Source organism: Mus musculus, chromosome 9, assembly GCF_000001635.26.
Source record: "Mus musculus strain C57BL/6J chromosome 9, GRCm38.p6 C57BL/6J".
In the NCBI taxonomy this organism is placed as follows: Eukaryota; Metazoa; Chordata; class Mammalia; order Rodentia; family Muridae; genus Mus; species Mus musculus.
In genome coordinates this window covers 50,546,267-50,574,237 of record NC_000075.6, presented here as the reverse complement: position 1 = coordinate 50,574,237, position 27,971 = coordinate 50,546,267, and the positions used below count along the sequence as shown (strand labels likewise).

At 40.8% G+C, this 27,971-nt stretch overlaps 3 protein-coding genes across 17 annotated transcripts in view; 2 read left to right on the top strand and 1 right to left on the bottom strand.

The window, feature by feature from the left end:
• Il18 (interleukin 18) overlaps window positions 1-19,538 on the bottom strand; it is a 27,142-nt gene extending 7,604 nt beyond the window's left edge. For 2 of the 8 annotated variants that reach the window (NM_001357221.1, NM_001357222.1), the window contains exons 1-2: window positions 19,261-19,538; window positions 8,712-8,869 (exon numbers count right to left, since the gene is read on the bottom strand). Coding sequence is in view for 4 of the 8 variants with exons in the window: in XM_017313137.2 (XP_017168626.1) it covers window positions 8,712-8,869; window positions 15,712-15,791 (238 nt within the window). In the remaining 4 variants the exon portion in view is untranslated. Of the gene's footprint in view, window positions 1-1,339; window positions 1,555-8,711; window positions 8,870-12,103; window positions 12,177-15,711; window positions 15,833-18,184; window positions 18,336-19,260 lie in introns of those variants that run through there. The other 6 variants (XM_030244066.1, NM_008360.2, XM_030244065.1 and 3 more) reach the window with 6 other exon arrangements.
• Window positions 12,970-17,090, top strand: Tex12 (testis expressed 12). The gene is made up of 5 exons (NM_025687.3): window positions 12,970-13,012; window positions 14,953-15,018; window positions 15,740-15,851; window positions 15,938-15,989; window positions 16,747-17,090. Exons 2-5 carry the CDS (start codon window positions 14,956-14,958, stop codon window positions 16,889-16,891), a joined length of 372 nt encoding a protein of 123 aa, NP_079963.1. The 5' UTR covers window positions 12,970-13,012; window positions 14,953-14,955; the 3' UTR covers window positions 16,892-17,090.
• Window positions 19,024-27,971, top strand: part of Bco2 (beta-carotene oxygenase 2) — a 22,128-nt gene continuing 13,180 nt past the window's right edge. For 2 of the 8 annotated variants that reach the window (XM_030244075.1, XM_006510047.4), the window contains exons 1-2: window positions 19,024-19,217; window positions 23,497-23,699. Coding sequence is in view for 6 of the 8 variants with exons in the window: in XM_006510047.4 (XP_006510110.1) it covers window positions 23,536-23,699 (164 nt within the window). In the remaining 2 variants the exon portion in view is untranslated. Of the gene's footprint in view, window positions 19,218-20,446; window positions 20,870-23,496; window positions 23,700-27,971 lie in introns of those variants that run through there. The other 6 variants (NM_133217.3, XM_030244076.1, XM_006510045.2 and 3 more) reach the window with 6 other exon arrangements.

Below are 27,971 nucleotides of genomic sequence, written 5' to 3'. Positions count from 1 at the left end.
CACAGTGTTTACAGTGGTACCCACAACCCTGCCACTAGTAGAAATGTTCCTTTATCATCAGGCTACAGTTGCTACCGGAGTCCTGAAATACTGTTTAATTCCTTTATTACATCGAAATTACCCTGATAGATCTTGTTTCTTTTCTTTTTAAAAAAAAAAGATTAATTTTTTTATTTTATGTATATGAGTACACTGCAGCTGTACAGATGGTTGTGAGCCACCATGTGTTTGCTGGGATTTTAACTCAGTACCTTCGGGACCAGGAGTGCAAAGCTATGTAATGAGTTTGCTACATAAGTCCCTGTACAACATCAGCCTCCGCAGCTGTTAATAGCTATTCTAATGTAACGAGTTTCCTGCATTTAATGTGACAATAACAGGTTGGATGACAGCAGCAGACTCAGGTCTCCCTGTGCACTCCCCATGGTCAGGTTCTCTTGATCCCTTTCTCACCTAAAGATGTACGGAAAAAACTTCTCTGCTTCCCTGGCCTCTGAACTCGGGGTCCACCAAAGAAGGACAAAGTTACCTGCAGTCTTGTTTACTGCCTTTTCTCTCTTGAGGCAGGTCTTGTTATACACCCTACGGTGGTCTTGGAATCCCAATACCTCTGTCTCAGCACAGCCTTGTGTAGCACCACATCCATATCTGACTCTGGGTCCACTCTTTCCTTAAAGCAATTCACCCCCTTTAACGCCACCTGCAAGCCTTACTTCTTTTCCTCCCTGGCTTCTGGAGCTCAGGTGCCTGTGTGTGTTGCTAACCTTCTGTAGCCTTTGCTCCTGGTAATCCGTTGATTGCAGGTCTTATTTCAGCAGACTCAAACATGGTACCTTCAGGGGAAAATGTCAAACTTCCCCTACACTCAGCTGTGTTCCAGAGAATTAACTGGTGTCTCCTGCAGTGAAGCCACTTAATGGATGGAGCACCCAGGGTGGTGACTGAGTCAAAACTCCTAATTGTTTTTATGGTTTGTAGATAGTAAAACTGGTGTTGACACTTGGTCTCTATGTGTCAGTGCTGGAGGAGTGGCCTCCGTTAGATGTTTGGATAATTAGAGTGAGCCCACAGGAAGGGATGGACCAGTGCCTTTTCACATTAGAGACCACCTAAAATTTATATTCTCTCTCCCTCTCTCTCATTCTCTTTCTCTCATATTCTCTCTCTCTCTCTCTCTCTCTCTCTCTCTCTCTCTCTCTCTCTCTCTCCCTCTCTCTCTCTCTCTCTCTCTCTCTCTCTCTCTCTCTCTCTTTCTCTCTCTCTCTCTCCCCCAAGAGCTCTAGTTACTGACATGGGTGCTGGGAACTGACCTCAGGTCCTCTGTAAGAGCAGTACTCACTTTTAACTGTTGAGCTGTCTCTCCAGTCCCAGGAGAGCTCTTGCAGCAAGCTCATGTGTCTGTGTTTCTTTTCTGGGTGCCTGATTGTCTTTCACCTTCCACCAGGAGTTGAAGCAGTAAGAGGCCTTTACCAGATGGGCTATTAATGTATTAATGTTAGACTTTTCAGCTCTTACCAGATGTGGCTACTACTCTTAGACTTTTCAGCTCTTGTACTGCAAGACAAATAAATTTTGTGTGTGTTGTCTGGCTTTAGGTATTCTTTATAGCTATAGAAAATTGACCAAAACAATATTATTTAGAGGATATTTATAAATATGTTCTCTTAAAAATTTTTTAGCACAATTTGAGGCCAAGTAGTTCAATAGAAGAAGGAAATTAAATTTCAGTTGAAAACTCAATTTTAATTAAGCTAACCTAAAGTATTTGTTATTTGGTTGACGTAAACAGTTTAGTCTAGATTCAGTTACTTATATTCAAATGTGAATAGTTATTAAGTATATTTTATGTTCTAGTCAATAAATGGGTAAATGAACTGATGTGCAGTTTTCAAAAGAAGCATAAGTGGCTAATAAATATTCGAAAAAAAGTTCACACCTTTAGCCACCAGAGAAATACAAATGTAAAATACATTGAGGTGCTGGAGAGCTGGCTCAGTTGTAAAGAGCACGTACTGGTCTCGCAGAGGATCTGAGTTTAGTTCCCTGCACTCACATTAGTTCACAATTGCCTGTAACTCTAGCTCCAGGTGACCTGATGTCTCTGGCCTCCATAGGAACTTACACTCACGTGCACATACTCCTGCACAAAGGCATGTACACACACATGATTTGAAATAATAAAAAATAAATTTTATAAAAGTTACATTGAGTTTCCATTTCACCCCCATCAGAATACTAATCATCAAGAAAACAAAAAAACAAGACAAAAGAGAAATTTAGTGAGGATATAGAGAAAAAGGAACCCTTGTACATTCCTGGTAGAAATGTAACTTAGTTTAACCTCTATGGAAATCAAAATGGAGGTATCTCATATTAGAACTATCATATTAACCTGGTATATCACTCCTGGGTATATACCTAAAGAAATCCAAGCCACACACAGTAGGGATCAAGTCATACATAGTAGGGATACCTGCCTATCTGCATTACTCATGCCACTTTTCACAAGGGCCAACTAACTTATAGAATCAGCCTTGGTGCCCATCAGCAGGTGAGTAGATAAAGATGTAGTATATTTACACAACAGAGTATTATTCAGCTGTAAAAAGGAAGAATTACATTAGAGATGGAAAAATGGCTGAAACTGGAAGTCACCGTCTTAAGTGAAGTCAGCCAGACTCTGAATGACAAATATATTTTTCTCAGATGCAAAATCTAGGTTTAAAAAAATATGAGAGTAGAAGGAAGACTTTAGAAGAAGGAGTAGAAGGGCAGGACTCTAGTGATTCATCACAAGTGAGATAATGGCTCATGTTGTCTTCTCTCTCTCTCTCTCTCTATATATATATATATATAATATATATACATATATATATTATATATATTACACATTTTCAAAAGTGATTTGTCTGGAATACAGTAAACACCAGGGACAAAAATTGGATTTTAAAATGACTAATATTTACTGTAGTGAGTGTTTAGTTATTAGGTGAATGACCTTAGAGAAGGATTCAGTTACCCTAGAAAAACACTCCTATGTGTGGAGAGATGGCTCAATGGTTAAGAGCACGGGCTGCTCTTCAAGAGGGCCCAGGTCCATTCTCAGCACCCACATGGTAGCTCACAACCATCTTTAACTCCAGTCCCAGGAGACCTGGCGCCCTCTCATGGACTCAACAGGCAGTAGGCATACATGCAGTCAAAATATCTGTACATATAAAATAATTTATTAATTAACTACTCCTAGATGGGCCTGGTGATACACATCTGCAGTCTCAACATTGAGAAGCCAAAGCTATAGGGTCACAAATTAGAGGGGAGCCTCCCTGGGCTACATAGTGGGACCCTGTCACAAAAACCAGAGGTTAGAGATGTGGCTCAGTGTTTGGGAGCTTGGCTGGCTTGTACATGGCTCTGTGTAGCCCTTTAAAAATTGGAATAACAGGGCTGGTGAGATAGCTCAGTGGTTAAGAGCACTCACTGCTCTTCTGGAGGTCATGAATTCAAATCCCAGCAACCACAAGGTGGCTCACAACCATCTATCTGAAAAGAGAAACAATCAATCAATCAATCAATCAATCAATCAATCAAACAAACAAACAAAAAAACCCTATGGGCCGGAGTGAGCGGGACAGGAGTGAGCGGGGACAGGAGTGAGCAGGGCTGGAGCAAGAGGGAGAAAGGGAAGGGGAAAAAAAAAAAATTAAAAAATTGGAATATCAACAGAGAAAGAAACAAAAAACTCTTTCCCACAATACTTGAACTTGTTTATCATTTAACCACTCTCTAATATGAGTCAGTTGTGGGTTTAGAAGCTGAACAAAACTTAGCTCCTATCGTCCAGTGACTCAGATGCCGTGGGCAAGACAAAGCATGGCAGAGGCTGGAGGATCTGGTTTGTGCTGCTGTTGGAGGTTTCACAGTGATGTCACCCAGTGCAGCATGAGCAGAGGACAGCCTCGTCAAGGGCAGGGGAGGGCTTAGAGGGCTAGTGACCGGGGAGGAGGGCTAGGGAGCAGGGAGGCTGGGGGACCAAGACTTGAGGTTTCACTAAGTGTGGTCACAGTTCTCAGAAAGGACTGTGTTTCTAAAGAGCCCACGTGCTTCCAGGATTATTTTGTTCTTAGGTAGTAGATGTAATGATGTAACAAGGGCACCATTCTCGGGGTGCTCATGTTGACAGCCATGAAGGTGAATGCATGCCTTCTTCCCACCCACTTCTCAGCACTATTAACCATGCTTTGAGAAGTTCATTCTCCTCACGTCTTATCATGGTGGCACTTTGGTCGCCTTAACACTGTATTCTTGCCTCTCGCTTGTACACCTAGAGATTGTTCATATCACAAATAGTAACAAGGCTCCTTAATACCTTGGTAACATTGTTATCAGATAAGAAAATATTTAAACTGGGGTGTGTTCCTGTACACCAGTAATCACTTTGGGTAGGTAAAGGCCAGGGGATCAGGGTGGAGGCAGGAGGTTCAAGGTTATTCCTAGCTACACAGTGAGTTGTAGTCCAGTATGGGTTTTATGAGACCCTGTCTCAAAAAGGCAAAAAGGAAATAAAGCAAGTATGACGTCAGTAGTGTTATGTAGCTGGGGAGAAGGTTCTGGGGATTTGCCATCCATATTTGGAGACCTGAATTCAATTCCCAGACCCCACATAAAGGTGGAAGGAAGTGACTCCACAAAAGTGGTGCTCTGACTTCCACACACCTGTTTCATGCATATGCACACACCGTGATAAAATAATGCTTTAATAATAGCATTGTAATCCAGAGTGATGGCACAGGCCTGTAACACCAGTTACAAGGGCAGATGAGACAGGATGCCCACTTGGGTAATTCAGAGTGAGTTCAAGGTCAGCTTAGGTAACTTGTTAGAGTTAGGGCTGGGTGGAAGAGCTTCTGAGATATGTAAGCAATGGTTTAACTTACTCCATAGAGACGGGGGCAGATGATTCCACCAGGGCATTGTCTTCCACCCGGCAATAGTGCAATCCCCTTGGCCTAGCAGCTCTGAAATCATGCCACTCTAGGCCAAATGTTTAATTTGAAAATATTCCTATTATTTCATTTTACTTACAAAGTTTAAATCATTATTTTCCTATTACACTATTTAGATTTTGCCTAATTTAGTTTAGAGGACCTTGCAGTGTAGTTCCTTTAATAAGAACCAGGGAAGGAGACCCAGGTAGTAGATCTCGTTTATACAACCTTGATTTCTTTGGGGAGGAGAAAAACAGGTTACATTAGAATTTTAAAAACTCACCTGGGTCATAGCCAATACATTCTATTTGGGGGACAAACCTTAAAATTGTCCTCTATAACCCAATGAAAGAAAGAAAAGAAGGGAAGCCTAAAAACACATTAATCAAAATATATGACTTTCTCAAATATTCTCCTTGCTGGATAGACGGCTCAGCGGTTAGGAGCACTGACTGCTCTTCTAGATGTCCTGAGTTCAGATCCTAGCAACCACATGGTGGCTCACAAACATCTGTAATGACATCTGATGCTCTCTTCTGGTGTGTTTGAAGAGAGCAACAGTGCATTCGCAAACATAAAATAAATAAATAAACCTAAGGAAAAAAGAGAAAAAAAGAAAAGAAAAGAAAAAAGAAAGAAGAGAAATGGATCTAATACTCTTGTGGTTTCCTAGTTAATTTTGTTCTATGTATTTACTGTGAATATTTCACTCGCTGTGTTTCACTCCTGTTAGCTCGAAGTGTATCAGGGTGTCAAGTCTAATCTTCCTTACTCCTCTTCCCGTTTTGTCCTCTGATTCGTTCTCATGCATGTTTCTTTGCTTTCTCAATTCTAATCTATGAAATACAGTTCCCAGTGGGTAAGAATGCCTTGAACATTTTATCTAGTAATCTCTTGCACATGTATGTGTGTGTAAATGTTCATTCGTGCACATGTACGTGCATGTGTGTCTGTGAGTGTGCCCACACTCATATGTCAGAGGACAATTATGTGTATTATTCATTAAGTACTATTATCCTTTTAAAAAGTAAAGAAAAAATATTGTGTGTGTGTGTGTGTATAATGTCAGAGGACAACTTGCAGAAGTCAGTTCTGGGGCCAGACTTGGCAAACACTCATCCTCTGAGCCATCTTGCTGGCCACAGCCCAGTTCTTGAGACAGGACCTCTCAGTGTTCTGGAACTTGCCTGCTGGCTTGACTGGATGGCCAGCAAGCTCCAAGGATCCACCCGTTTCTGTCATCTTGGGATTGGGAGTGCGAACTCTCTGCACAGCTTGGCTTGCTTGCTTTGTAAGCTTGTGTTTTAGAGATTGAATGCAGGCCCTTGAGTCCTTTTCCAACCTTTTCATCTCTCCAGCCTTCACCTAGCGTTCTCACAAAGAGCCTCCCAGGAGTATATAGAAAAAATTAGGTCTTCGAAATAAAAAAGTTGTAGTATAAGCCTTTGAAAACTAGCTCACAGAGAGATGACAGAATATCATGATGAAAACTAGGTCACATGAGTTCCAATTTTGCCTAGGGCAAGTTACTTAATTTTGGGGGGTCTTAGTTTCCTCATTTAAAAAAACAAGGAAGCTGGACGTGAAAAAACGTAAGTTTTTTCCAGCCCCAGCATTCTGCAATTCTAGGCTAAAGTTAAAGTTGCCAGGAAAGAGCCATTTATATGGGGCCAATGTCCTAGTAGCCACTTCCTCTTACAGTAGTTCTCAACCTGTGGGTCTCGACCCATTTGAGCGTTGAACCACCCTTTCAAAGGGGTCACCTAAGATCACTGGCAAACCTGGATATTTACATTACAATTCATAACAGTAGAAAACTACAGTTATGAAGTAACAATGAACATGATTTTATGGTTGGGGATCACCACAATGTGAGGCGATGTATTAAAGGGTCCCTCCCAGCTTTAAGAAGGTTGAGGACTACTGGAAGGCAACACACAGTTACAGAATATTATTCAGCCAGTATTTTAAAATCGCTATGAGTTTAAAAAAAGTAATATTGTATTAAAAATAAAATGCCTTGAACTTGAAAGGCGACTCTGATCCATTTGTCCTGTCTGTGGAACTCCAGTTCTGTGGAATCGGTGTGATTAAATCTCCACAAACACGTGGGAAGTCATCCTGGCTTCAGCAAGACCAACACTCAACATTTTGGTTCTTTTTTAAGAAAAACACCCTTACTGTAGCCAGCTGTAGCAGCACACATCTTTAATTCAAGCATGGTGAAACAGGCAGATCTCTGTAAGAGGCCACCCTTGCTTACATAGGTCTATGACAGCCAAAGCTATATACATAGTGAGGCCCTGTCTCAAACCAAACAAACAACCCAACCAACCAAACTAAACCAAACCAAAACACGTGTATTTAATGTGTGTATATGAGTCTATGATAGCATGTGTGTGGAAGTCAGGGACATCTTCCATCTTTATAAGGGATCCATGTGTGAATCTCAGGAAAGCAGGCATTGACTGAAATATCACCTGCTGGCTCCTGCTGAGCCATCTCACTAGCCAGGTGATATTTCAGTTTGGCATGTCAGTTAACCCTTGACAATTGCTCCATCTTACAAATGTATGTATGTGGAATGTAGAAGGGATAGGGGTAGAACACAACAGGAAATTAAATAGTTAATGACAGGTATATTTAATCAACTGTTAAATATAGGCTTAATTAAAAAAAAAGGTCAAGTGCAGCTCACAGGCTTGGAATTCGTGTGTGTGAAAGAAGACTGGGTGTTCCATATTCCCTCCTCCTTGTGTGGGAGGGAAACAGAGCTATGGTTGGGGTGGGGTGGCAGGTGGAGCATTCTATCCTGAAGTGAGCAGGAGAAGATGGAGGATTTTATGGGAGACTCAGACTGAGATGTTAACAGCAATGGGAAGGCACTGCAGGCAGAGAGGAAGATATTCTGAAGGATCGTGGCATAGGATTTGGCCAGCTGAAAACAGGCAGAAAGTAAAGAGATTAAGGTGTCTTAATTGGTTTTGTTATATTACTTCAAAATAGAAGATCATTTATTTCTTCAGCCCTTCCCCTGCGAAATAAAGTCTTGCTGGGGAATCTTATCATGTTATCCAAGCACAGAGCAGCTCAAGTCTTATCACGTGGCACTCACTGACTGCCAGCTTCGCACAAGGTCTTGTTTGCTTTGAGAGAACTAGTTTGGATTTGAGGCTTCCTTGAAAGAAAAGTTTGATTCAGCATTCCAAAGCAGAGGATCTTAGTGGCTCACAGAGTAGCTCAAGCTGTTTCTAGTCATCCTGGATGCCATTTGCTTTGTAGCTCTCCTGCTCTTACAAGTGGATAAGATAGTATTAGAGGCGAATTCTGTGTACCATTGCAACAGTCTGAAGACAAAGCGAGAAGAACTCTGCTTCCTTCCATTGGGATTTGCAAATATACAAAAGGATAGATGGCTGTCTTTTAAAATGTTATTTAAGAATATATGTAACATATTTACAAAAATCCCACTAGGTAACTTTAAAAAATTTCTCAGCTTTACTTTCTAACACAGTGCATGGCAATAGTATGGGAGATAGCCAAGGGAAACAAAAGCTCTTCAGGGTCCTTAATAGTTTTCAAGAGAGAAAAAAGAATTTCTGTCCTGAGGTGACACTCTCCCACATCAAATAAAGCTAGAGAAAACCAACCTGCTGTCTGCTTCTGTCCCTTCTGTGATCACCGTCACGCCAGTGTGCCCGAATAAAGAGAGACACATCTTACCTGGGCCAAGAGGAAGTGATTTGGAAGGTTTGAGGCGGCTTTCTTTGTCCTGATGCTGGAGGTTGCAGAAGATGTCAGGCCTGTCAGCAGCTCCAGCCAGCAGGCAGGAGTCCAGAAAGCATGGAACCACAGAGAACCCCCACCAGGTCCAGCTGTGCCTGTGATACCAAGGCACAAGAATGAGGAAGAAGGCAGGCAAAGGGAGGAGACTGCCCCTGGCACGCCTCAGGCCCGCCTTCACATGGTGCCTGTTTTCCAGGGCACAAGGAATTTGAAGAAAAATGTTAGAAAACACGGGCATTTCCTTTACTGTAAATGTTACTATTCAGTATCATCTCTTCTGTAAAAGCTGGGACCATGCCTCTTTCAGAAAGCCAGGTGAATATAGTCTAAGCAAATGAACGCCGTTGGTTGGTTAGAGCATCCTTTCTCATAGCAGCTTGTAGGTATTGAGGCTCTTGCACACTTCAGCATGAAATATTTTTTATCTAAAACCACCGAACAACAGTCATACTGTAGTAATTTTTATAATATAGCCATTATATATAAAATATATTATTTTTTTGGGGGGTAACAAAATAACTTTTGTATAGTGTTTTCTTTCTTCCTCTTTAAGATCTTATTCAGGATTTTACTTTCCCAGTCTCAACATGGTGTCACATGACACTTGCTAGAAGCTCTTCAGATTTACTTCTCAGTGGCCTGGAAACAGCCCCGTTTTATAAAGCTTTTCCACTACCATGAGATACCTATAGCATTATAATCTATAGCATTATACTTTTTCCTCTGTGTGTGCATGTGTGTGCGTGTGTGTGTGTGTGTGTGTGTGTGTGTGTGTGTATGTGTGGGTGTGAGGGAGTTGTACATTCAAGTAGAAGCAGAGGCCAACTTCAAGTGTTGTTCTCAGAACTATCCATAATGGGTTTTTGAGATAGAGTCTCTCCCTAGGATGTAGAGTTCACATGATTTGGCTAGCTAAGCGGATGAGCTAGTGAGACCCAGGGAGCTGACTATCACCACCACCCAGTGCTGGATTACAAGTGTGTGCCATAGCCAGGCGTGGTGGCACACGCCTTTAATCCCAGCACTCAGGAGGCAGAGGCAGGTGTATTTCTGAGTTCAAGGCCAGCCTGGTCTACAGAGTGAGTTCCAGGACAGCCAGGGCTATACAGAGAAACCCTGTCTCAAAAAACAAAAACAAAAACAAAAAACAAGTGTGTGCCATTTAAAGAACTGTTTTCTTTTCTCTTTCTGCCTCTGTCTCTGTCTGTCTGTCTGTCTCTCTCTCTCTCTCTCTCTCTCTCTCTCTCTCTCTGTGTGTGTGTGTGTGTGTGTGTGTACGCACATGTATATGTGTGTGTGGAGGGCTTGCATGTGCTATGATACCTATATGGAAGTCAAAGGAGAACTTGCAGGAGTAGATTCGCTCCTTACAGCATGTGTTTCCCAGGGACTAAACTCAGGCTGTTAGGTTTGGTTGGAAGTGCCTTTCCATGCCGAGCCATCTCACTGGCCTTAGGCCAGGCATTATTATTTGTAGTGTGAGTTAGTTGTATGCAGGTTATGCTTGTGTGGCTAGAACTTTACTGGTTGAGTTCTCTCCTCAGCCCCACCATTAGAACTTTTTTGAATAAGAAACTTGACTAAAAGCTGGACACAGTAGCTTTAGCATCTAATCCCAGTGTACTTAGAGGAAATGAGAAGTGGAGACAGGAGGAGCCCCAGAACTCCCAGGGCTGGGTAGCCTGGGTTATGCAGAGGCAAAGACATCCTAGGCTGCCCCTTACTGCCACATGCATATTGTAGCATTGGAACATCTGCAGGCTCCCTTCTCCTAACACAGACTCATAACAGATATTCCTAGGATAATGGCAAATTTCTGACTTAAAATATATGAAATATGATTATTTTTAAGGCTCTTCTTTAACTCATTGATATAGTCTTGCAACCAACTCATTGATATAGTCTTCTAAAGTGTTATTTCTAAAGATCAGAGTGTAAATAGAGCCTTGAAATAATAGCAGTATTTCTTAGGGACTTTTTTTTTTTTTTTTTTTTTTTTACTTGTACACAGCTAAATTGTTGCTTTGTTAGCAGTGGACTTAGCAAAGTGTTTTTCTTTTTTTTTTCCCCCAGTACAGAAGTTGTACGAGAACTTCTAAAGTTAAGAAATAAAATGCTGTGTAAGAAGGTAGTTTTGAAGTTTTGTCTTTTTTTTTTTTAAAGCGGTACAGTTTTCATTTCCTAAAGTCATGAAAACATCATGTCTATAGCTATGATTACAGAGGAAGTTTTCAGTGAGATGGCTGAAGTAGAGTCTCACAGAATGATCAGCAGTGTTAGCCCAGCTGTAGAGCATTCAGCTAGCAAGAACATGGCTCTGGGTTCAATCTCCAGCACACATCAGATCAGAAGCAGATGCCAGAAAGCTTTTTCTAGCTCTAGAGATGTACAGTAACAATTTGTACATTTCTGTTATGGGACTTTGATACATGGTTCTTTCTTTTTCTATGATATAGAATAAGCTATATGTTTCTGTGCCCTGTGTATTTTATAGACTTGTTGACAGTCCTTGGAAGACACTAAGGCACTGGCTAACCATAACCCTCCATACCCTTTCATACTCATTTGTCATACAATGAAGGTAACATTAAAACAACAACAACAACAAAAAAAACCCCCTATGTTTTCGTTTAGTCTGGTAAAAATGTATGCACTAGGTCTTTTTTCTTTGAAATATTTTAAGAACCAAATAGATAACTATTTCTTTAGATATATTACAATATGAAGATAATAATACAACATGACCCAGGCTTTTTGATTTAATGGACTTTAAAAAATAACAGTGTTGCTGATTAATAATATAGACTAGTTAAGACTGAAGTAAGAAGATTATACATTTCAGTCTACCCTGCATTAGAAATCATGACTGCCTCCAAAACACACAAGAAAACAAAACAAAACAAAATAAATACTGGTGGAGAACTTTATATTTGCTAAGTATAAAGTTAAATATAAATATAAACCTAAAAAAGTTAAATCCTTACATTTTTATTTCATGTTTATACAAAAAAAAAGTAGAAAAGCCATCGTCTTCTAATGGATTCTTCTAAGGGACTTTTAAAAAAAAACTTTGATATGATCTCATGTATCCCAGGATAGCATCAAAAGTAGCAAATGATCTTAAATTTATTCTCTAGTCTCCACCTCCCTAGTGCTGGAATTACATGTGTGCACTGGTTTATGGGTGCTGGAGAACCCAAGACCAGGAAAGTCCTGTAAAATGACCATAATCAGCTTTATGAAAAATGTATAACTCTTTCCCATTATCGTACTACACACAGTAAAAATTTCAACACAGATAATAAACTTTCAAGTACCCTGCCACCTACCATATTGAGCAAGGAACATTCTAGTTAGGCCAATGCTCTACATCTCTGCTTACTTCCCAGCCTTGATGCCAACCTTTAAATAAACAAGAGGAAAAACAAAACAAAACAAAACAAAGTCCCACGTGTTAAACAACAAAGTTCTAAAATGTAAAATTATGCTCCCAGAGTTTCTGGAGGCATGCCATTCACCTTTGTTTTATGAGGCAATATACCTGGTTCTGCACCAGGTCAACTAACTGGAAAGAGTTTAGGAAGTTTGTGAAACTGCAGGTCAAAGTCGGGGTGTGACAGTGCCCAATAAAAGTAAGTCATGAGTGTATGATCCATGAGAGTTACTAAATACTTTCTGAGGGCTAATTAGGTCTGCCAAATTAACTGACTTTTTTTTTTTTTAATTCATCAACTATTTTCTTTAAGGGTGTGACTTGGAGAGTTTGGTAGCACCAAGGACAAAGAGGGACACTGATAGAGCCTGTGGGCTGGAGGAACTGGTGGAGTCTCCCGAGCCAGCACACTATGCCCAGCATGCTTTCCTGCGAGCAGCCGGTGGGAAATATTTCATGCTCATCTGCTGAGATTCCTGGCCCAGGCCGCAAGCCCTGCCCGCCAGAGCAACACTTCTCTCCTTCCCAAAGACCCGCTTTGAAGCTTACTCCAACTTCTCCACAGTGTGGGAAAGGACCTTTCTGTTTCTCGAAGATTCCAAGTTGGGAGGAAAAAGGCGGGAAGTAAAGGGAAGTGCCGCTATAGGCTGATCGGCCCCGCGAGACTGTCACGTGGCTCGCGCGCTGCCTACTGGGAGCCGCTCACTCGGCGCCTGCGCAGAGGGGCGCGAAGCCCTCACGCTCGTGCTGCGGCTCTGAGGCGGCAGGTCGTGGCCGAATCTCCGCTTGCGAGTGGGGCCAGAGGGTGAGCGCGTGTGACGGGAACGTGGCGAGTGTGAAAGAAAGCAGTGAGTGGGGGTGGAAGCGGCCTCTCCGGGCCTGGGGCCTGGCGTGGAGTCGCAGATGTGAGGGAGGTGAGAGGAAGAGGCGGGGAAATGGCGTGAAGAGACAGTAGCGTTGTAAAGAGACAACGCTGGAGTAGAGCACACGCCAGTAGTCCCAGCACTCGCAGGGCACGGGGACAGGAGGATTGCTGCGAGTTAGAATCCAGCCTCGGCTACCCAGGGAGTTCCAGGCTAGCTTGCTTTGTGTGGCGAGTCTCAGTCCCAGAAATCCCGAAGCCGAGCCAACTACTGCCACAGAGGAAAAACCAAAACAGTGAACAGGGCGATGCTCCTGATGGCCCTGGCCGCAGGGCACTGATGTCTTCACAGAGTGAGGACAAGCCTGTTAACGCAGACTCAAGACTCTTCAGGAGTCTTAAATTAGAACAGAAACCACTTTTACAAATACAGAATTACGTAATTATAGAAGTTTTATCGGACGTGTGTATACGTTCTGTTAGTTTAAAATAGGAAAGAAGGCTGGGCGTGGTGGCGCACGCCTTTAATCCCAGCACTTGTCGAGGCCAGCCTGGTCTACAAAGTGAGTTCCAGGACAGCCAGGGCTATAGAGAAACCCTGTCTTGAAAAACCACACACACACACACACACACACACACACACACACACACAAAAAAAAAAAAAGGAAAGAAGAAGAAGACAAGGGAAAACTAAAAGAGGAAGATTTTTTTTCCTTGGGTTGGTGTCTCTGAAATTTATATTCGACTCTTTAGGAATGTCAGTGTATTCGTGTGTGTGTGTGTGTGTGTGTGTGTGTGTGTGTGTGTGTGAAGTGTGTCACACACACTTCAGCTTAGTACTGTGAAGATAATGGTAGGCATGCAGAAGTACTGTGCAGTATTTAGAAGCATCTTTATAATCTGCGGTTTGCTTTTGTTTCCATCATATGCATAATATATATAAGTACTCAGACTCTCTACAGTTATCTAACTCATGGTGTTTAAAAGTAACAGAGCTGGGTATGTAGGGAACGCCTTTAATCTCAGCAATCAGGAGGCAGAGGCACGTGAATCTCCTGAGTTTGAGGCTAGCCTGATCTACAGAGTAAGTTCCAGGATAGCCAGGGCTACACAAAGAAGAAACCCTGTCTAACCCCCATCCCTGAAAGAAAGAAAGAAAGAAAGAAAGGAAGAAAGAAAGGAAGAAAGAAAGAAAGTGAATGTAAATAGTTCAACTTTTAAGGTGTAGAGTCCATGCTTTTAAGTTCCAATGTCTTTTCAAGTTTGAGCCTTAACTGTTCAGATTCCTAGGATAGTAGCTTCAGAATTTATGGCAAAGCAGTTTGATGGCATGCTAAGGTAAGGGTGGAACAATAGAAACATTCTCTGACTAGAAGAATGAAGAGGTCTTGTTTCTGGGATAGACCAGTTTTATTTGTTTAAATGTGGTCAGCCATCTCTGCCTATTTCTTCTTTTGGAAAGAAGGAAAAATGGAAAGAGGGGAGCTCTAGCCTCTAATTTTAACATTAAAAATGTATAAAGATAGACGAATCTTAAATGTTCTAAGTGCTGAAACAAGATAGACTTGCCAATGAGGTTAGTTGAGCTCCTCTTTTTATAGGCTGGTAGTTGAAAATTATACAGTTAGTAAGTTGGTTTCAGATGATGGAGGACCTTGGATGCCGTGTGATAAAACTTGAGTTTACTGACCCAGAGGGTGTTTGAACAAAGAGTTTTGAGAGGTAGGATAAATTAGAGAGGGGAGAAATTAAGTTTAGGAGGCATACCAGGAGAGCAGAAATTAATAACGAAAGTGGGAAAAGGACACAAAAGAAGAGAACTGTAGTGTGGATTTTATACTTAAATTTGGGATTTCTCTAAATGTTATAGTTTGTGTCTCCAGAGAATGATGGCAAACCACCTTGTAAAACCCGACTCTAGAAACTGCAAGAGGGCAAGAGAATTGGAGGTAAGTTTTATGCCCCTGGAGCCTCTTACTGTATTTTATCTATTTCTGAAGTTTGTTTTCTCAAGAAAGTGCCATTGATGAGTAGAATTTAGTGTTCTTGTAGCCTCAGAGGTAGGATTGTCCTAGCAGGAACTATGTTGATCCACTTAGCTTTTTCACTATGAACAGACCTATAACAGTCTACATGGGGGGTTCTTCTTGGTAGTGTGTGGCCTTAAATGTAACCAGAGTGGATCCATATCTTTTTAGTACATGGGACTTTACATGCATAATCATTATATGCAAATTACAGTTATCATATTATTATAATATCCACTGGTGCAAGATACAAGGTCTTTTTTTTTAAGTTAATAGTCATCAAAATCTAAACAAAATTTAGCATTTTGAGCAAGATGTCTCTTGTGTTTAAAGGTTTCTTTGATAATAAAAATGGCTGGTATGCATCTCTAGTATTTTTTTTCCCCTTGGTACTTTTTTTTTTTTCCAGTGCTGGAAACTAGTCCAGTGCTTGGCCTCTGAACTAGCTCTCAACCCCAAACATAGAGTTTTATTTTTAATTCTGAAGTACTGGGGGTTGAACCTACAGCCATAAGTGTGCTAGATAGACACTGTTATACAGAACCATGTCCCAGCCCTTCTGAAAAATGTTCAGTTTGCTTTTTAAATAGAATATATGTGTCTTAAAGATCTTACCATTGATCTATTTCCTTTCTTTTCTTAGCCTCAGGTGTCTGATAGTCCACAGGTATCTTCTCTTGGAAAATCAGAGTCATCTCTCTCTGAGGCTTCTGGACTCTTTTATAAAGAGGAAGCTCTGGAGAAGGATTTGAGCGGTGATGTATAAACAATGCTTATTTTATGTATATTGACTGTTTCATGCAGATGGTAGATTTTACAACGTACTCCATTTTTTGAACAGATATGAGCAAGGAAATTAATCTGATGTTGTCTACATATGCAAAGATTTTAAGGCAAGTAATTATGGTATTTTTAAAGGTTTTTCTTTTTGTTGTTGTTGTGGTAGTGGTGGTGGTGAGAAATCCTTTTTTTGTTGAAAACGTAGTAGTGAAAAATTTAATTCTATGGCTTAAAAATGTATCTGTTACCTAAAAATTTGAAGTTTTACAATTCTGTCTCAACTCCTTACAATAGATGTGTTGATTATTTTAAGGGAGTAATCCCCAACTTGTCCCAACTTCATTTGTCACATTTCTAGTGCTAATACCAGAGTGGATATATCTTGGTCTCTAGATGATAGTGTTTTCTATATTTCATACAGATATCTCTTTGGGAATGGTATTATTTGGTGAAATTAATGGAGTTAGAATAAAAATAAATATTTCATATATTTATATTTTATCACTATATATTTGAAGGCTGAATCTAAATATTGATCTGATAATATGAAGTATTACAAGGTGCTTTATAAGCTACTGGATAGTCACTATACCTGAATAATAGTTTAATTTTAATAATTTATATAATTTGTTATTAGTTATAGTGCATAAGATACACTTTGTGTGTTTTAAATGATCTAAAATATTTTCTAGACTGCTTTAACTTATCCTGAAAAAATATTAGTAAATTAATGAAGCTCTCTAGTGGACAAAGCCATGAAAATAAAATAGCTAACAGATAAAGACTAAAGAATATGACATTGATGATGTATCTAGACTTCATAACTTGTTTTTTTATAACTTGTTTTAATGTCAACTTTTTCTCTATTAGTGAAAGAGCAGCAGTAGATGCATCTTACATCGATGAGATAGATGGACTCTTCAAAGAAGCCAATATTATTGAAAACTTTCTAGTACAAAAAAGAGAGTTCCTGAAGCAGAGGTTTACAGTAATTACCAACACCCTACACAAGTAATGTGCCTATGCCAGCTAAAAGTTTTTCCTGTTACTGCTGTGTTCTTCTTGCTAGAGAAAACATATATTAAACTGTAACTTTTTCTAAATTTAAAAGAAGTTTTAAGATAGATATTAATATGAAGTGTGTAATATTTCTTTTGAGGGTCAAATATTTGGCACATTATATAAAAATATAAATTAAAAATTATATGCATGTTCTTTTCTTTATTGTTTACTCCTAAATTGCTTAGCCCTTCTTAAACTATGAAAGAGGACTCTGTTAATTTGATTATGCTTAACAATATTTGTTTAAATAGCAGATGATTTTTGAGATAGTTTTAAAGTGTTTTTCTTGATTTTTATTATAAAAGAACATTAAAACATTAAAGGTATTTTGTCCAGTTTCTTAACATATAATAAAATATAAGTGTGCTACTACTATTTAATATTTCCATTTGATTATTTTTACTTTTAACCATTATATTTGACTAATAAAAATTTGGCTTAAAATATTTTCTTATGATAAAAATAAAAACTGGAAGTTACTATAACCTGGCTATTTTTTTATTTTTTTAAGTGTCATGCTATATGGAATCCAGGTGAATTCATGGTGTACCTGACTCAACCTCCCTACCTAGTATCAGCATTAAGGTTATATTCCAACAAGTCTGGCTGTCAAGTGGCTTTTTACCTATTAACCACATTGATTTGTAAAGTTTATGAATTATATTTAGAAGCTTTAGTTAGAGTGGATGATATGGAAAGGAAATTAGTAATGTGGGACTCAGGAGATCATGGCTTAAACATGGCTTCAGCAGGCCACTCCTATCTTATGATAATATGAAGTGGAATTTGGTCTAGAGAAGTGGTTTTCAACCTTCCAAATGCTGCAACTCTCCATTACAGTTCCTCATGTTGTTGTGACTCTCAACATAAAATTATTTTTATTTCTGATTCATAACTGTAATTTTGCTACTGTTATGAATCAGGATGTAAATATCGGTGTTTTCTGATGGTCTTAGGAGACTCCTGTGAAAGGGTTGTCTGACCCCAAACGGGTCATGACCCACAGGTTTGAGAAATGCTGGTCCAGAGGATCTCTTAGATGAAAAATTCCTCCTCTATTCAAATAAAGCACATTTATGATTTTATTAAAAATGGTCTATGAAATATATAACATTAGTTGGCTCCAAAAAAATCTATCTCCACTTTTTATCATATAGACAATTGGTCTTTTCTGTGTATATTTTCTAATATAAGAATAGGGCACCACAAGGAATTTGTATTTTTAAATTAGGCAGTATCTTTTTACCTGGATGCTTGTAAACTTGTAAATTTTCATTCCATCAAGTTACATGTTTGTTTGAGGCAGGACCTATGAAACCCTGGATGGCCTAGAACTCACTCTGTAGGCCAGGCTGTCCTTAAGCTCTCAGAGAATTCCAGCTGCTCTGCATAGATTGCTAGAATTAAAAGAAAAGAAAAAACAATAACAAAATAATGGGGTGCTGAATCTCATTTTTTGTTATTTTTGCTTCCAAGCAGTGTTTGTTATTTAGGTTCTCAAAGATACTTGTTAAAATAATAAAATTATGTACTGTGATATGTATTTATGGTCTCCTGTCTGTGCTTTATTGTGAGAGAATGCTTTTCATAAAACTAATGAATATCACCTTTAATTTCAGCACTCAGGAGGCAGAGGCATGTGGATCTCTGTGAGTTCGAGATCAGCCTGGTCTACAGAGTGAGCTCCTAGACAGCCAGGACTATACAGAAAGACCCTGTCTTGAAAACCCAGCTCAACGCAAACTAAACCAAAAACAACGCCCCTCCCACCCCAAACACCTAATGAATGTAAAAGAAAAGGGATGAGAGGAAAGGGAAAAGGGTGAGCTATTGCCTGCCAGTCTAAATTGAAACTTCATTCTGTCTGAATCATTTCAGAGGAGAGAAGTTGTACAATGAACCCCTGAATCTGGTTCCATGGACTTAGCGGCAGGTGGGGGCAAATTCCAATAAGGAATGGTTAAGGAGGGAGGCTATTATTGGTCCAATTTTAATGTCAAAGGTTAGAGTTGGTTAGGACACTTGCCATAGAACTGAGACTAAGTTAGTGTTTTGAGCCCCGCCTCTCCTTTTCCCTCCCCTCCAGTCCCATTTGATCTCAGAGCCAGGGACAACCCAGGCTCATTATTTACTTAATCAGGCCAGTGGCTGCAGATTCAGAAATCTCAAGACCTGAGTTAAGAACTGAGTTAAATACTATTTCTCAACTGTTTCTGCGTTTCCTCAGCAGCCTTCTTGACACCGCAGGGTTCTTCCTGTGGCAGTGTACCATCGCCCAGGTAGGGGACTCCCCTCTACCCGTTCCTTTCCTGGGCCACTTACCAGTCTGCAGTTGGACTGCTGCGCCCGGGGCCTGAGGATTATAGCAGGCTTCCAAAGCCTCTTTGTGTGATGCAGGCAGCACACCACAGGGGAGAAGTGAAAGCAAGCTTGTTTTACCAACCACAGGATTGGTGTACTCATCGTTGTGGGAACAGCCAGTGTTCAGTCAGCTAATGTGACGCACTGGGGCAGGATTCAGCCCAGAGATCTGATTTGTCCTGGATGCCTCAAAGGGTTTTTCTCTATCCTGAGTTTTCCCAGCTGAAAACCACTGCTTTGTATTCGGATGCAAATGTTTGGTTCTCCTATTTGCATTCTGGGGAACTGTCTCAAACCCTGTGGTTTTTGTTCTGTAGCTTTCTATTATAGTTACTACTTCAAGGATTTATTTTCAGTGATTGGTTAATTATAGAACTGCCAGAAATGGCAACAATATGCACAGTTAATTATAAAGTTATTTAACCATAGTAACTTATATAGTATGCTGTATTGTATGTAAGGCAGCATGCTAGGTGCTAGGAGTGGGGAGGTATAGCTAGACTTTGTATTCAAAGAATACTGCCAGGAGAGGTTGTAAAGTGCACTGGCCTTTTATCACACAGGACAGCAAGATAAGGGCCACCAGAAAGCTCTCCGAAGTTGTAGCGAGGAAATGGGAATTCGGTGCTTAAGAAGCAGGTGACCCAGAAATTGGAACTTGAAGGTTGAGTTGCATATGCAAGTTTCATCTGAAGGAGATGAGAAATATCCTAAGTGAAGAGAATAGAATGGTCATGAGACTAGGGAGCAATCCAGCTAGGCTGGAGTGAACAGCTAGGGTGGGCTGAGGGCCATACGAGGTCTTTAAGTGCCTCGCCTGCTCAGGTAGTTTCAACAATTACAAGTGATTTGTGATTGAATGGATGGAATTCACATGGAGGAATGAATGATGCAGCCAGATTTACATGTAGGAGATTTAATATTCACATTATTGCACTGGTGGAAAAGCATCTTCCCCGCTCATCCAGATAAATTAGAATCTCTAGACCTGATGAGAGCTGGAGGCAATTGTCTGAGGTCTCTAACCCTTAAGATGGTCCAGTGGCTCCAGGAACTCATCTCACTAAGTTTCTCTTTCCAGACTTCAACTGAGAGGCTGCCAAGAAAGAGTCAAGGGCCTGAGTTAGGCAGCAGGAAGTGACACATAGGAAGGAGAAGTTGAGGTACCAGGGCTGAGGAAGATGGGCTTCGGATAGGAAAAAATCTGTAGTCCCAGGAGAGAGACTGATGAAGACAGAGTTACCCGTGCAGAATTTTGAGCCTGGGGAATTTATATGTAAGCCACAGAGTCATCTTTTTTTCAAATTTCCCCTACTGGCCTGTGCCACTGGGGTCAGAAGAACTGTGCTGTAAGGAGAGTGAGCAAAATGAATTCAGTGCCCACAGAGAGACTGAAGCGAGATGTTTGCTGGTGGAAGAGCTGATTCAGAAGAGGAGATAAAGAGTTGAGAGTCGGGTCGAAGACATAACTGGAGAACTTACGAATCAAGATGAGATTACTAAGGGCCAACGTTGAAATTAAAGGGTAAAGGTCCAAGGTTATACTTTGACATTTCCTTGGTGATAAGAGGTCAGTAGAGGAGATTAACATTTGCTAAGTATCATTGCATTTCATTATGATGGGAGGTCTGAGTAGGAGTCATTAACCTCTCTTAACCCTTATTTTATTTTCGATAAAACTTGAGGTTTGGCAGGGTTAAGATGTTTGCCTAAAGTTACCAGCTAATGAAGAAGGAAGCTGACGGGAAGCAGAATAGTTAAACAGCAGCAAAGTTAAAAGAGCAGTTAAATGTTAGAATAGCTCATCTCCCAAGCCAAGAATGGAAACAGGCGTAAGCAGGTGGTGGCAGCCATATCAAGTACTCCATACAAAAAGTTTGAGGAGTATAATAGGATCAGTAACATGGAGCATAGAGCAGACAGATATGTAAATATAATCTAACATGAAGACGCCACAGAGATGGCTCAGTGGTTAAGGACGCTGGCTGCTGTTCTAAATGATTTGGGTTTCATTCCCAGCATGCACATGGTGGCTTACAACCATCTTTAATGGCAGTCCCCTGGAATCCAACACCCACTTCTGACCTCTGAGGGTACCAGGCATACACATGGTGCAAAGACATAAAACATAAAGTATTTATAATTCATGCGTATCTAGTTGGACTGTTCAATTTCACTCTATGTATAATAGGGAATCTACATTTTATCAGGGAGTCTTAATCTAAAGGGAGAAGAAGATAAACTCACCACTGTTTACCAAAGAAGAGCAAGGAATGTCTAGATTTCTCTTTGCTTTTCTTCAAAGCATTTTCTTAAGACCGCTAATACTACCTATCATTCCTGCCTTTTACTTCCTGCTTGTTTCACCCCAGAGACTATTAGGAATAGTCTATATATTAGGAATCGAGTAGAGTCTGGGAGTCTAGGAATTCGGATTTCAGCTCCTGTGCCAGAGAGTAATGGATTGTGCGTCTGTTGCAAATAATCTTTAGACAGGACTGAGATGGGATGGCAGGATGACTCATCTGACCCCCTAGGCAGCGAGTTCCTCTTCTTGGGTTGGGAGACTTTTCAGTCTCTCAGCAGTGTCTAGCTCTTCCTTGAAAAACTAAAATAATCCAGAGAAAGAAAATCATCCATAGTGCATCTTATTGTATCGATCATTTAAAGTTAAATAACACTAGACATTTTAGGCTTATGTATTGTGTTCTGAAGCTTTCTATAAATTTGCATGGTCACTTACAACCTTAGGCATGGTAAGAATTTTTATTTTTCTGTCTTAGAAAGGAAGGGAAAGCACAGAGAGGTTGAAAACCTTACTTTGGAAGTGACTCAAGATTTGAACCTAGGCGCTCTGGCTACGCTCTTTAAAGGAAGTAATATTTGAGTTAGATCTTGAACAATAGGTAGCATTTTCTTTACTTTTTCTGGTGTGTGTGTGTGTGTGTGTGTGTGTGTGTGTGTGTGTGTGTGTGTGTAAAGGTGAGAGGTTGATAAAGAATTTGTTTTTCACCTTTATTTTTTGAGATAAGATTTCTCTCTGACCCTGAAGTTGATCACTAACTGGGCTAGACCAGCGGGCCAGCGAACAGTGGAATCTTCCATCGCCTCACTCACTGTTAGGATAACAAGGCTTGGTACTGTGCCTAGTGCTTTTGTTACCGTTGTTGTTCTTTATGTGAGTGTTGGGGTTACATAGCAAGCAAGTGAGCTACCTCCACTTCTCCCACTCCTCACTGCTCTCCTCTCCTGCTGAGACAGGAGCTTACTTGGTAGCTCAGGCTGGCCCCTTATGTTCCTCCTTTTTTAGCACTGGCATTACAGTTGTGTGCCACCACAACTGCCAGGCATTCTTCTCGTGTGGCTTTATTTTTCAGTGTTGGAATCCAGCACAGGACCTTATGGGTGCTGGAGAAGCGCTTTACCTCAGATCTACATCTTCAGCTATAATTTTCTTAGGGAGAGGTTTGGGGAGGGCATTCAGGGTGAAATGAATGTCATTTGGGAAAACAAGAAAGAGCTTGGGCCTGACTAAATTGTCATATTTAGGGAAATAAAAGGTCTCATGTGCTGCAAATTTATTATTTCAAAGAAATTGGATCATATATTGTAAAATAAATTGCCAAAAGAACATAGATCTCATGTCTTGTGATAAGTTTGATCTGTTAATTTTTCTAGTCTAGATTCGTGTACCACTGATAACTTCTATGAAGTAAAGGATTGTAGCCAAAGTTACAAGTAACTTTGTTCTAACTAAAGTTATATTTGACCACACCTCTCTGCATTCGTTCTTATGAAGTCTTTTAAGTATGAAGTAACAGGGATGATGCCCAGCTCCTGATTATAGGGTAGAATTTTACTCTTGCGGCTAAGGATTGGGGTGGTTCAGAATGGAGCATCCATGCTGGTACCTTGAGACTGAGAAAGAGGAGAGAGGAGTTTGGAGACTATGCGGTTTAGGTTCATACTTCCCTCAAACTTCCATTTCACAGAGTTGTCTGTCAGGGAACAAGCACGTTAACTGGAGATCCTGTAACAATGGTGTGTGTGTGTGTATGTGTGTGTGTGTGCGTGTATGCATGTGTGTGCATGCACATGTGTTTATGTATATGTGTGAACTTGTTTGTGTATACATGCATGTTTATTTGGTTATGTGTGTGTGTGTACATGTGTGTGCTTTTTGCTTCTCTTTTACAGTTTTGAAGGAGTATGTGAGGGAATACTCACCAGGAAACCATGTTGGGACCGAAGCAGAGCCTGCCATGCATTGCCCCACTGCTGACCACGGCGGAGGAGACTCTGAGTGCTGTCTCTGCTCGGGTCCGAGGACATATTCCTGAATGGCTTAATGGTTATCTACTTCGAGTTGGACCTGGGAAGTTTGAATTTGGGAAGGATAGGTAAGCCTTTAAGATTGATTATCTTCATAGGTGCTGGGAAGTCTTTTTGTTGAAATTCACCATTTGTTTCTCATAAAATGTTACAGGAAAGCAGACTTCATAGGTAGTTTCCTAAAATGATTTCATAGACATGTGAATATATAATAGCTCATCTCTCTCTTCATGCCTGCATCTTCATGCTAAAATAGTAAGGCTAAGTTGGGAACTGCTACGAGTGTTTGTTTGTTTGTTTTCCTATACCCAGGGCAGATGTTCAGGGTTTCTGCTGCTATTCAGTAACTCAATGGCCAACGTAAGTAATGCAGTTAGAGTGAAGGGATTGATTTAGGGGCTAAAACCTAAGGAAAGCAGCAAGCCCCCCTCAGACAGTAACCCAAGAAACCAACATAAACAATAAAACCAAACACAACAGTAAAATTCAAGGTGATAGGATGTAGAACTGTGTGGTGAAGAAAGCATTGCTCAGAGTAGCTGCAAATTAACTATATTTAGGGATGGGACTTGTTTTTGTTTGCTGGAGATGTGGTCTTGCTATGTAGCCTGAACTATCCTTGAAGCCATGACAAACTTACTGCCTCAGTGTAGTGAGCCTGCTATGCTAAGACATGGCTTTCCACAATTCCTAATTCACCGAATGACAATATGAGTAACTTAGAGTAGGGTGAAGACTGGTCTTAACTCTCAGCCCCTCGAGTGCTGTGACGGCAAGCTTGTACCACTGTGCTTAGAGACGAAAGACACATTTGGACAGATGGAAAAAAACACCTCTTGTTCTTGAACAGAAGGACGGCATTTTAAAGGCACACTTCCCGTTTCTTATAGATACAATATGATATTAGTAAAAAATTCCAACAAGCTATTTACAGGAAATTAGATTAGTTATTATTAAAGTTCATATGAGAAACAAATATGCAAGAATTACCAAGAACACACTAAAATGAAAATTATTAGGGTTCTATAAGACAGTAACAGCATTGTAAATCCTCTACAACTGACACATTATGACAGTGGTTCATGAACAGGGGAACAGGTAACAGAAGAGGAAACCCAGAAACCGAACTTACCAAACCAAACATCTGATAAAGATGCTATCCGAAATCACGGGACTGAGAGGGACATTTTTCTTCTTTTCTCTACACTAATAAAAAAAAAGTGGCACAATTTAAGCATGTGAAAGCTACACCTTAACCGTGTTAACTGCAGAGTTCAGTAGTGAAAGGTCAGCCATTTTAACTGTACAGTTCAGTAGTGTCATGTGTAGTCACATGGTGAAACATTTTCAGAATTTTCTCATCGTGCAAAATTGGAACTAACCAGTTAAACGGCAATTTGTCCCACTCTCCAAGTCCATTAACCAACCTCAGTCCTGTTTATATAAACTTGGAATAGTTCATTCTAATAGTTAATTCATTCATGCACGTGGAGGTCAGAGGACAACTTTCAGGAGTCCTCTGGCTGTATGGAGTCTGGGATCAAATTCAGATCATCAGACTTGCCAGTTTCTTGCCTCTCGCCTCCTTTGAAGCTTTATATCAGTAGATCACACAGTGTCTGTTCTTTTATGTCTAGCTTGTTTTACTTAGCACAATGATCCTCAAGGTTCATCTGTGTTGTGACATATGACAGGGTCTCCTCTCTTTTCAATGCTGGATAATAACATACTGTGTATTGTAGAGGAGACAAAATTTCTTCTCATCCCCTTGGTCTTCACTAGACCCAAGAATTAAATCAACAATTGGGAGGATTAATAATGAAAAAAAAATCATACAACTTTTGTTTGCTAGTGTTTGTATGTACTTGGGAACCAGTGTAAGAAAGACTCATTGAGTGTGTACTGGCCTAAAGTCTAGTGAGTAGGAGGCTGGGGCAGGGAGATCACTTGTGTGAAATTAGTTTTGTCTACATAGCAAGTTCAAGGCCAGCCTGGGTTATGTAGTGAGACCCTGTAACAAACATGCAAACAACACACACACACACACACACACACACACACACACACACACACACACGAGGTGGGGGGCTAGGGGGAGGGAGAGAGGCAGAGAATCTGAAGAATCACTTGGTGGTAAAGCCTGTGTAGTAGTTGAACCAAGAGAAGTAAATTGAAAGAATGTGGCATGGGTGGGAGCCAGGATAACTAGTTATGGGACAGGGACTGTCACACGAGTATTTGTTTAGCCAGGTTATACTGCTTTCTTTTTGCTTCTACTCTGTCTCCAGGCACAGAGACAACTGTCTTCCTCTGCTACAGGAAGGCTGTTGTTCGTGAGGGGGTTTTCCTTTTTCTTTTCTTGGTTTTTTCATTTCTCTTTGTTGTCAGTCCTGGCTGTCCTGGAACTGGCTTTGTGACCAGGCTGTCCGTAAACTCACAGAGATATTGGCTGCCTCTGCCTCCGTGAGATCAAAGGCGTGTTCCACCAAAGCCCATCTCACTAGGGAGTTTCACTTCTCACTTTTGGAGAGGAAATGGAATGTCACAGAGCTCACCTTGCAGCTGCTAATCTTCAAGTGTTTCAGACTCAGAGGAGCCTCTTGAAGTGGCATATTTTGGGGTGACATGTATGAACCTCCACAGTTGGTTCAGTTTTAGTCATCAGTAGCTACATCAAACTGCTTCTGTCTTTTGGTTCTTGTGAGTAATGTTGACTGGAGCCTGGGTGAACAGAGACCAGCCCTGACTTCAGGAGCCATTGTCTTTTCTGACAATGGTAGCCTTCCTTGCCCATGCTGACAGCATCAAGCTTTTGAGACAAGGTGGCCTCAGATTTGCAATCCCCCTGCATCCACTTCTCCGGTGTTGAGACCACAGATATGTATCAATACATTCACTGGCTGGGGTAACATTTTTCTTTTTTCTTTCCTGAAACAAGGCTACACTTTTTATTTTATTTTTTGCTGACAGGCTTTTGATGTTCCATGCTCTAGTTTTTATTTTCACCTGTGTCATGGCATACACGTGGGAGTCAGAGGACAACATGCAGGAATCTGTTCTCTCCGTTCATCCTGGGGTTCTGGGCATCGAGTTCAGGTCACCAGGCTTGGTGACAAGCACCTTTACCGTCAGCTAACTGCTCTCCATCACTTTATTAGGCAATTTCTTGTATAATCATAAGGGCAGAATGATTATGCAAAGAAGAAAACAGAAGAATCTATAGTAAACAGAAAATTTAATGTATTTAAGATATGAGGGTGAGTTTCATTTGTTTAGCAAATTGTATCTTACAAATGAAACTCAAGAAGAACGAAGACCAAAGTGTGGACACTTTGCCCCTTCTTAGAATTGGGAACAAAACACCCATGGAAGAAGTTACAGAGACAAAGTTTGGAGCTGTGACGAAAGGATGGACCATCTAGAGACTGCCATATCCGGGGATCCATCCCATAATCAGCTTCCAAACGCTGACACCATTGCATACACTAACAAGATTTTGCTGAAAGGACCCAGATATAGTTGTCTCTTGTGAGACTATGCTGGGGCCTAGCAAACACAGAAGTGGATGCTCACAGTCATCTATTGGATGGATCACAGGGCTCCCAATGGAGGAGCTAGAGAAAGTACCCGAGGAGCTAAAGGGATCTGCAGGTCTATAGGTGGAACAACAATATGAACTAACCAGTACCCCCCGGAGCTCGTGTCTCTAGCTGCATATGTATCAGAAGATGGCCTAATTGGCCATCATTGGGAAGAGAGGCCCATTGGTTGTGCAAACTTTATATGCCTCAGTACAGGGGAATTCCAGGGCCAAGAAGTGGGAGTGGGTGGGTGGGGGAGTGGGCGGGGGAGCATGTGGGGGACTTTTGGGGTAGCATTGGAAATGTAAATGAAATAAATACTTAATAAAAAAAAGATATGAGGGTGAATGTTTAGTTTTAGGAACTCGTGATTTGGGAGATTCTAAGTTTTTTCTGTCCTCTTAGTCACAGGGAAAAGAGCAGACTTATCTTAGGGCTTATCACTGTAGGCTTTTACTTGAGCCCATTGGAAAGTGAGATTTCTTTTTCTTTTTTTTTTTTTAAAATTCACCTTACATCCCTATTATAGCCCCCCCTCCTTCCAGTACCACCCTTATAAATCTCTCCCACTATTATCCCCTCCCCTTCTCCTCAGAGAAGAGGAAGCCCTGCTCTGGGACTGCTCCACCCTGGGACTTGTAGTCCCAGAAGAACTAAGCACACGCCCTTCCACTGAGGCCCCACAGTGACAGGCCACAGAGTCAGAGACAGCCCATGACCCGGGTCATAGGGTAAGGGTCAGGCGGATGCAAGTTGCTC

Excerpts from the sequence above, each read along its gene's own strand:
- Tex12 (NM_025687.3), top strand. The coding sequence starts at position 14,956 with ATGATGGCAAACCACCTTGTAAAACCCGACTCTAGAAACTGCAAGAGG. Across the intron at positions 15,019-15,739 it reads AGAGGGCAAGAGAATTGGAG|CCTCAGGTGTCTGATAGTCC; the intron begins GTAAGTTTTATG and ends TTCTTTTCTTAG. Across the intron at positions 15,852-15,937 it reads TCTGGAGAAGGATTTGAGCG|ATATGAGCAAGGAAATTAAT; the intron begins GTGATGTATAAA and ends TTTTTTGAACAG.